Source organism: Myotis brandtii, unplaced genomic scaffold, assembly GCF_000412655.1.
Source record: "Myotis brandtii unplaced genomic scaffold, ASM41265v1 scaffold114, whole genome shotgun sequence".
Classification (NCBI taxonomy): domain Eukaryota; kingdom Metazoa; phylum Chordata; class Mammalia; order Chiroptera; family Vespertilionidae; genus Myotis; species Myotis brandtii.
The window spans coordinates 517,805-528,406 of record NW_005353927.1 but is presented as its reverse complement, the minus strand read 5'-3'; the positions used below and the strand labels follow the sequence as shown (position 1 = coordinate 528,406).

Below are 10,602 nucleotides of genomic sequence, written 5' to 3'. Positions count from 1 at the left end.
AAAATATATTTAAAATAAAAATATATTTTAAAAAAAGAAGTTCTTAGGTAAAAAGTGCTCATTACCAACATGGATGCAGCGACCTCAGGTGCTCACCCTATCCAGCCGTTTTCTGCTGTGCCTACACAGTGTGTGCTCTTTACAGTTTAAAGCATGGTTTGTTTGGGAATTGTGTTTTAAAAGCATTATTTTCAACAGGTATTAAAAACAGAAGTCAGAAAAACAGTTATAATTCGCAGTGTGCTATTATGCCACTTTCCTAATTCCCAGGTGTGCAAACACCCCCACAAATCTGAATCCTGTCAGCATTTAGAGAAGCTGTTCTGGCAACACTGGGAGTGGAGGAGGAAGAGAAGACAAAACGTTCAAAATGTTTGGATCCCAGTATCATTAAACAGGAGCTTTAAGGAAATACTGGGACGTAGGTCAGGCTACTTTCTGGCTTCATGCTTTCCATGGGTCTGTTCACTACCAACCTTTGGAGAACAAAATACTAAAGGCAGATAAAGGCATCCAAGCAGAAAAACAAACCGAGGGAAAACCAGATAGGAAAAGAATGCCTATGATATTTATTAATATCAGCTCAGAGTGGGAGAGGAACAGAACAAAAATGATACAGCCTTGCCCCTTTCTGACACTGTAAATATGGGACAGGTTTAGAAGTCACGGTGGTAAGATCCTTATTTTTCATTTACGTACTTGAATACCCTTTACTGATTTGTGCCAATAAAATAATTATCACTTTTTCTAACCTAAAATGTTATGGGGAAGAGGAGCCAGTAAGACATGTATGAGTGAGCTGTTTGTTTAGCAATAAGACTGAGGCACACAATTTTGGATTCTGGTATTTAAGTGAAGGAAGAACAAGCATATCGTCACTAGCTTGGCAACTTGTCAGAACACTTTCTGCTCATTTTGGTAATTATCATTTTGAACAAAGACAAGTCAAGCTGTCTATTCAAGGTCCTTACTATTGAGAACACCAGCAGTAGCTATCAAAAACACTGCCTACTTTTTTTGTATTAAATATATTTTTATTGATTTCAGAGAGGGAGAGGGAGAGAGAGAGAGAGAGATAGAAACATCAATGATGAGAGAGAATCATTATTCAGCTGCCTCCTGCATGCCCCTTACTAAGGATCGAGCCAGCAACCAGGGCATGTGCCATGACCAGGAATCAAACCGTGACTTCCTGGTTCCAGGAATCAAACCGTGACTTCCTGGTTCACAGGTCAAAGCTCAACCACTGAGCAACACCAGCCGGGCAACACTGCTTACTTTTATATGCTAAGTCAAACAAAGAGTAAACACACACACACAGATTTTTACCAGAGGAAGCTGTCCTTGAAAATCATCGTCAGTAAACTCTCACCAAGATACTGTGCAAGCTACTTCTATGACTCATTTCTAAACTGGTGTCTTACCTTAGTGTTCCTTCTTAGACTGCGAAGAATATTTCTCCTCCTTGGATCTTCATCTGTTTCATATGGAATGACAGCATTGTCCCCTTTATAACCTTGGGATGCCTGGTCCTCCTCTTTCTTCCGGATGGGTCCCAGCTCATCATCGCTCCCCACGCTGAAGCTGGTTCGATAACTAGCAAACCTCCCTAGGCGGCTGCATCTTGTCCTGTATAGCACTGGCTTGCTCACAATGGAAACTTTGCGGCCTCGCTCTAGAGAGCTAGTGTCCATTTCACTATCAGAACCATTCCCACTGCCATTAGATTGGGCTTTGTTGATATTCCGAATGGTGATGATCTTGCCTTGAGTGCTGTCGTGGGGCACTGAGTATATGTTTTCTTCTTCATTCCTTGGCTTGACCACAGCATCCATGGGTTCGGCGTAATCAGAAGGATCGAACCCATCTGGAGGTAGCCAGGTGCTACAAGACATAGACTTCCTCTGTCCATCTCTATGGCCTTGCTCTAAGTAAGACAGATCCCCCTTTGTAATTTCAAAATGGACAGGAGGCTTTGGTTTGACTGGCGGAGGTACTTTGTTGTTCAAAGTTGTTTTACTCTCAAAGTTGCTCATGAATAAAGACAGCCCATCATTTCCCTCCAGTTCCATAGAGAACTTAGAATGATCTTTGGACAGGGAGGGCAGTGATGTGTCTTCTCGAAATAGGCTGTAAGAAGGGGGCTCGATATCCTCTTCTGAATCCTGCAGGTTTGAGTTGCAGAGCGGAGAGCCGGCCCGAGGAGAGTTAAACACCTCCTCCGTGGTGCTACAGGCCTCGGCAGCGTTATCGTACATATGAGTAGCCTCAATGATGTTCTTTTTCTCCACCACATCTTTAAAAAACGGGTGGAAGAGCTCAAGTTTATGCTGGGGCTGGCTACAGGGAATGCTTGTGAATCTGCCATCAATTTCTTGAGCAATCTCCTCCCCCTCAGTCAGCTGTTCCCGGCTTAAGTCGTTGTCCAGGACATCTATAGCGCCATCAGTGAGTGCGACCAGCTGGATGGGGATAATGTCCTGCACTTCACAAAGAAAGGCACGTAGCATAGCCAGGGAGGCCTTACGTTTGGCTGAATAAAAAACAATGTACCCATGGACTAACCGGCTTTTCCTGATGCTAAACGAGGAATGGTATGAAAGAATAGACAGTTCAATGCGCTTCTTGTGTAGTCCGATTGGTAGTTCAAGTAAAACAGAGTTGTTGCTCCCACAATGGGAAGATTTACAGGTTTGGGACTGAAGGACAGGCAAGAGTATGTCATCTGCACTAAAAGGATCTCCACACATCAAACACATGACAATGCGCAGGTCAACATCAGCCAGATCTTTGATGCTAGCAGTAGAACTGACCAGGTTTAAGTTGCGCTTAGAGTCCAGGAGTCCTTTCAAAACTTGACTGATGTGCTTTTCGTTAATGTTGCGTCCGTAACTAATGCCAGCAGAAGCAGGGTCCACAAAGACACACTGAAGTTTGCTAGCAATCTGCTGACCTTGTTGTATTAAGCTATGCAGGGTCTCCCCACTGGTGTCTCCTCTCTTGTTAACCAAAATCAGTGTCAGTGGGAGATGGACCAAATGATTATCTCGCCTACCAAGTGTGGACTCTCTACTCTTCTCTATACTCTCCACCACATAGGACAGAGATTCCTTTGAATTGTAAAGGCAGAGACATCCGTGGGGCTGAAATGTTGGCGTTTGGAAAGAGTTCACAGGAAGCCTGACATTGCCTTCTATTGGCCTCAGGGAAAGCTCATACATTTTACCATCTATCACATACTTGTCATCATTTGTACAAAGAGCTCGAATCTCATTGGCCAACTCTCGGGCAAGACCATCTTTGCCCAAGATAACCAAGTTGATTCTATCAATGTTGGGGTCAGAAAGTGAATTTTTCTGATTCCGGTCAGATGGCCGGATAAACCAAGAACTAATCAAGTGCTCAATCTTAGCATCCACACAAGCCGGGCAGCTAGGGCACGTTTCTTTTGTTGGGTGGTACACAAAATGAATGTGCTTCAGAATAAGGGCATCACGCTCCGCTTGGAGCTTCTGTAATGCTTTAAATCGCTGTTCCTCCCCCAGAACATCCTGAATGACCCCCATCTTCTCCTTGCTGGGCTTTGCATCCAGCTCTAGCTCATAGAACAATTCTGAATATTCTACAAGCAGCTCCTGAAACTCTTCCTTTGCTCTGTCTATAATTTGCTTTTGGTGTTTCCCATAGATATCCATGTATACAGATTCTTCCAGCCACTGGTAGAAATCTTCATTCATGATGAAACTACGGGCCTCTTCCCAAGGTTTCCCAGGAGTTATGAAAGGCGAGGTCTCCAGGTTTTCTTTAAATGCCCTTCTCATCTCAGCTCTTTTCCTCTCGTTCCGTAGTTTCTCTAAGTGGGCCTCATACAGCTGCTCTGCGGGGCCCGTATCCATTAAATCAAAGGGAATCCGCTCATTCTCCATGTTGTCAATGTGGCTGGTGGCATCCCATGGGGTCTCCTCAAGCACAACAAACCACTTCAAGAATTCTGACTTGGTCTCCAAGAGCTTTTTGGCTTTTATGCAGCTTAGGTGGTCTATTTCATCTAGATTGGGTATAAGAGCTTCAAAAGCTAATGGCAGGGCTGCCAGGTACAGCTTCCTTCTGCGCTCAATATGCTCGTGCTTGAGGCGGTGGATGTGCTGGAGAAACAGCTTCCTGGCTTTCTGAGTCCCTTCCAGGTAGACATAGTCCTGGTACTCCGGAGAGGCCTGCATCTTTCGGCTGACACTTAGCCAGTTCTCATTGTGGTTTTTCACAATGCGACTCACCAGCCACTCATATTTGTCTTTTGCCGTAGCTATCTGCTGACTCTGCTGCTTGAGAGCTTCAAAGTAAGGGATGATTTTCGTCTTTCCCCGATTTTTATCAATGAGCTGCACTAAGGTGCTGAAAGCCAAGTCCACGTTTACGTTGGATCTTGCAGAGGTCTCCACGACCTGGAGGTTCTTTTTGCTTAAGGCAAAAGTATGTGCATCTCTAATGTACCGCTCAACGCCTTCGTCACACTTAGTCAGGACCACCACTATGGGTTTTTTTGTTTTTGCAAGCTGATTGTAGAGATTGGAGACAAACTTGAGCTGGTCATCAAAGTTCCTATTCATGCCCCTGCTAACGTCAATACCAAGAAGAAAACCATCAATTAGCAGCTTTCCATCTGACATTTGTTTCTGCTCAAAGTCCTGCTCCAGCCCCAGCTGGTCAGTGCAAAAGTACATGAGTTTCTCAGCAGATGCGAGCTTGGTCGCAGCAGCTCTCTTGATATAGGGCTGTAGGGCCGTGCTGCGATGAGGTTGAAAAGTCTGATCATCAATGAATTCAGTCTGCTCCACAATGTGCATCTTACATTCCACGCAATCCTCCAGGGATCGGCTAACTTCTCCCCAGTAGAGAAAGTGGTCATTATTGACCACTCGCCCACCAAAGTCACTGGTGCTGAGGACAGAGGTATGGTCCAAGTGAAATTCATCAGCACTTGGGCGCACGAAGCGGTTGCACAGACAAGACTTCCCAATGCCGCACTGGCCCTTCTCCTTCTCGGTCCCAGACAATCCCACCACACTGATGTTGTAGGTGGGAATGCGGACATCTTGCTTTCTTGCCATCATCATCGTCGACACATCCTGCCACAATCAGCCACTTCCGAGATCAGATTAGTGTTTTCCAGTGGACCCGATGGCTTCCCAACATTATCAGCAGGGGCTGGCTGTCCGTGCAGCAGTGTCAGGTCCTGTAGTGCTTGTGTACCAGTACAAGGTCAGTTTTTGCCACTTCTCATCGCCAAATAGCCCACATTTCTTCCTAGATGGAGAAAAAAGAAAACCCATCAGTATCATCATTTTGGAATTCAATTATAATCACTGAACTATAGCAGAAATCGATATTCTTATTCAACAAATACAGTAAACAATGAATATTCCAGACCTAATACTGGTTGAAGATGTAAGAGTGAATAAGAATGCCATAAATGTACCCTCAGAGAGGTACAATGTCCTCCAACAGAGGAAGACATATAGTAAGCAGTGTGCTAAGTGCTAAAACAAGGGTTTGAGGGCTGCTTGGAAAAACTGCTGATTCCAAGGATAGGGCAGGATTAGTACAAGATGAGCCTGGAACATCTTGTTGTGCAAGAAAGGAAGTGCTAGAAAAAATGATAGAATGCCTCATAAGGATACAGGAGCCAGTCAAAGGGGCTCCCACAGGTCAAATCTGAGACAGTCTGAGCACCAAACGAAGTACAGTAAGGAATTATAAGCCACTGCAAAATAAAGAAACCTTCAGGTCGTACTACTGGATCAGACAAGAATCACCACTTGACGCTAAATCTAGGGGGGAGATTTTGATGAGCAGCAGCGTATTTGTACGTAATTGAGGTGTCCTCTGAAAGGCTACTTACTAGTTGCAAAGGAAAAAATAAAAACAACAACACTAATTATACAGTGGAGAAACTGGGCAACACTTTGGGTAATGAAAATTATCATCACCAAAGAGGGCTAGAAGAACATCATGAGCCTCAAATGTGATCCCCCGGGAGGATACATCACTATGCAGTATGATGGCCTAGAATCCATTACCTCATCCTAATCACAAGGAAACATCAGAAAAACACAAAATGAGCCAGATTCTGTTTAAAAATGGGGGAGAGGGGTCACCCTATACTTTAAAAAAATAGCAACATCATAATTGACAAAGAATGGTTATGTAAACATTACAGATTAAGGGAGGCTAAAAAGAGACATCCTAACTAAATGCAATTACCTGACCCTAGACTGAATTGTGCACCAGAGAGGGGTAAAGGGGGATGCTATACAGGACATTATTAGATGAGTTAACAACACTGGACTATAACAGAATATTAAATAAAAGAATTTTACTTATGTAAATTTATGAAGTTGATTTAACATTCATGTGAGAGAACAGCTATGCTCTTAGGAAATACACTCTGAAATATTTTGGGGGGAAAGGTCATAATGTATATTACTGGTCCAGAAAAAAACCCTCACTAAGTTTATATAGAGTAAGAATGCAAATGAGGAGGTAAAATATCAATAATAGAGGAATGTGGGCAAAGTATATAGGATATTCCTTTGTGCTATTTTAATTTTGCAACTTTCTACAAGTCTGTAATTATTTCCAAATAAAAAGTTTATTTATTTTTTTTAACATAGTTTTTTATTGGTTTCAGGGAGGAAGGGAGAGAGAGAGATAGAAATTTCAACGATGAGAGAGAATCATTGATTGGCTGCCTCCTGCACACCCCTCACTGGGGAATGAGCCCGCAACCCGGACATGTGCCCTTGGCCAGAATCAAACCCGGGACCCTTTAGTCCACAGGCTGACGCTCTATCCACTGAGCCAAACCTAGAGCATAAAAAGTTTTTTAATGTGTGAATATGGGGTGGTTTCCCTGACAAGAACATAAGCTCGCCCGGCCAGTATGGCTCAATGGTTGAGCACTGACCTAAAACCAGGAGGTCATGGTTCAATTCCGGTCAGGGCACATGCCCAGGCTGCAGGCTCCATCCCCAGTGGGAGGTGTACAGCCAATCATTTTCTCTCATCATTGATGTTTTGCTCTCTCCCTCTCCCTTTCTCTCTGAAATCAATAAAAATATATTAAGAAGGAAAAAAAGAACATAAGCTCTGTGAGGACAAGTCCCAACTGTCTTGTTCAATTCTTTTTTTTTTTTTTTGATCCTCACCCGAGGATATTTTTCCATTGATTTTCAGACAGAATGGAAGAGAGGGAGTCAGAGAGAAATACCGATGTGAGAGAAACACATCAATTGGTTGCCTCCTGCATGCACCCTGACCAGGGCCCGGGCCAGGGAGAAGCCTGCAACCAAGGTACATGCCCTTAACTGGAATCGAACCCAGGACCCTTTGGTCCATAGGCTGACGCTCTATCCACTGAGCCAAACCAGCTAGGGCCTATCTTATTCACTTCTGCGTCCTCGGTTATGACACAGTGCTTGACACAAATATTTACTGAAAAAGTGGGTAAATGAATGACTATGAGAGCATATTAAAGAGTCTTCAAATCCAGTCTTTTAGATTTAGGAAAACCTTTGTGAAAGAAGTTCCATCTCAGGTGAAATCTGAAGTAGATGGAATGAAATGAGCAAAGACCCTCTCTCTCCAGAAAAAAAAGCATGGGCGATGGGGAACCAGCTGAAACCAAGTGTGAGTGGGGAAGAGATGGGAGAAATGCACTAGCTGGTGAGCAGGAGCCAGATCAAGCCACTTTCAGAGAGCTTAGATTTTTTTCCTGAAGGTTGTGGAAGCACAGACTATGGCTGAAAAGTGGCACCGTACAGGACTTAAAGGTTGAATAGATGAGGTAATACAATGTTATGATGTCTTACAAATTCTTTAGAGACTTTCCAGCTAAATAAGTCAGATGTGTAGTCTCTGGCTGCCTCTACAGAAATGGTCTTCTGACTACTACTGTTTATGTTGCACTGCCATCTACTTAGACGCACAAATAAGACTTTGCAAAACCTGCAACCAAATAGACAGTCTCCTGAGAGCACCCAAAGAGGAGAATTTAAAATAAACAGAGCAATTTTCTCTTGAATCTCATTTATGTCTGGTAGGTACCCAATATTTCCACAACCTTACTATGTTTTTGTGGCCTATCTCATAAGAAATGTTGCCGGAAGTCAGACCACCAAACGTTATTCTGACTGAGCCTAGGGGGCAATGAATGGGAGAGCACAGTTGTCCCCTATGATAACTTCTCAGACCTTTCCAAAACACCCATATCTTCCTCTGATACCCAAAAAGTCAAACCCCCTATGGAAACAAAACGTGGCTGATGTGGTATGTAAAACTCGTGACTATTTTCAAAAGAGAAATCTCAGCCACTGCAAGCAATGGCCTCCAGATAACCTTAGTGGCGTGCTCCTAAAGAAGCTAAGTCCCAGACTCCAGCAGGCACCCATGGGAGAGACAAGACAAAATAAATCTTCCCGAGCCCCACCCCCACCCCCACCTCCCTGGGGACTTGCTTACCCAAGTAAAATTATGAGATGTTTATGAATACCTAAATAAAGTATGTTTACACACATCCTCTGAAATACCTGAAAAGGAAAGCTGGGAAATCTAAGTGCTTTTGCACATTACTCTGTAGTGCACATATACAATTTTGTTTCAACCCATGAGGAGGCCTGGGTTGTTAAAACGGAGACTCAGATGGGAATGTTGATGAAGGTTTCAAGGGTGCTGCTCCCAATACAGGGCCCTTCTCTATCAATTCCTAATCCCAGGGACTAGCAGGAGTCAAGGCCACCCATTTGACCAATCTTGAAACACAACTTGGTGACACAGGTCCTACTTCAAGTGACTGCTGCATGCACCTGGCAAATCAGTCCACGTATTCTCTGTAAAGTGGCCAAATAATCTCCCTTCACAGGAATCTCAGGAAAACACACCCTGATCTGCTCTTAAACCTCAAGAAATAAAGATATTGTCTCAATTTTGAACTATCATCCATTCAATACCTGCTTGGTTACAATTTTTTAATGGCATGTTACTTTATTTAGTCCATTCAAGGTAGTCTCAGTTATCTGAAGGAAGCTAAAGAAAAAAACATTCTCAACTCAAGAATGTAGCAACTGATATTTTAAACCCATAATGCTAACTAACTTTTAAAAAGCCACACCAGATAGAGATAGAGATAGAGATAGAGATAGAGATAGAGAGAAAAGAAAAAACTGGCATGGGAGTGGTTAATTTTTGGACACCTGGTAACTTTCCACTTGTTAGAAACCTAATAGGTTTCCTGGTATAAGTATGCTCTTCTTACATGTCTGTCTTTGATGTCTGGATAATGCAGTTTTACTAGTTCCTCAATTGGACTGAATTACACAGTAAACAAAGACTGTTATAAATCTAAAAACGTCTTAAACACTTGGTTTAAAGGAAATAACCTTAAGTGCTTGGTCACAAACACATTCAACTTTTCTAAGAGGTGGGTAAAAAAAAAAATTAGCTGAGTCACTAAATTTAATGATCTGACCGCCACAAAGAAAGAGAAAGTAGAAGACAACGCATGTCTTTAATTTTAATCTGATGGGAACTGGTGTTCTTAGTGGGCAACTAAGTTTCTCCAACAGCAAAATCTGAATGTCCATTCTAATAATCTGCCAATACTAATCCTTTTAAAACCGAAGAGTTACTGCAGAGGGGGCAAAAATATTCTTTAAAACAGTAACTCCTTTTATTTTTCAGATTTACAGAGCTACTTGTATTAGAAAAATAAAAAACACAGAACGTAACATTTAATTTTATGCCATAAGTCAACTACTTCAGAAAGAAAAATAATTCTAGAGTATTTTCAATTCTTTGTCACAAATATATGTCATGAAAACATAATACAAACATATGAGAACTTTTTAGAACCTGTCACCAGATTCCCAGAGTTGTTTATTTGATGTGTTTAACCAAGACACCAATTCCCCAAAGGGCGCCTCAACTGGAAGGCAGGAGGAGGTGTTTTTTTACACCTCTACAAAACACCCAGGGCAAGAAGTGGTAACATTCCCAAGATAGTACACATTTCACAGGACACAGAAATGCCTGTGATCCAGCATTACTATGGCTGCTAAAGTGCATATATACTGTCAACAACTCTATCAGTGTTTCACCCTCTACTCTGCAACCCCATGTCCACCACCCAGCCCAAGAGGAAATGTTTCTGGGCTCTGTGATCTGGAATGCTCCATGATACACACACAGGTCCTTAACCAAACTACCCTCTCTCCCTATGAGTATGGTCAACAAATTCTGAAAATGCATTTATTTCCAAACAACATATATAGAACACCACCAAACTAATAATACTATAATATTATATAATAATAATCATAAGTATTTGTAAACAAAATATAAATATTATAAATAAAATATTATTATAGCTATATAATATTATATAATAATATAATATGAAATAATTTCATAGGGAGCTGTTAGCAAAGAAAAGAAAATACTTGTTACCATAATTTTTTTAAAAAGTTAATCCTCACACAAGGATACATTTTCCATTAATTTTTTGAGAGGGGGCCATCGATGCGAGAGCAAACACATCAATTGGCCGTT

At 42.2% G+C, this 10,602-nt stretch overlaps 1 protein-coding gene across 1 annotated transcript in view; it reads right to left on the bottom strand.

Moving 5' to 3' along the window:
- The window catches only part of ARHGAP35 (Rho GTPase activating protein 35), a 90,342-nt gene extending 85,038 nt beyond the window's left edge, over positions 1-5,304 (bottom strand). The window contains exon 1 of the mRNA XM_005857833.2: positions 1,425-5,304. Coding sequence (XP_005857895.1) covers positions 1,425-5,114 — 3,690 coding nt within the window. The 5' untranslated portion in view covers positions 5,115-5,304. The remainder of the gene's footprint in view (positions 1-1,424) is intronic.
- Between the last annotated feature and the right edge of the window lie 5,298 nt (positions 5,305-10,602).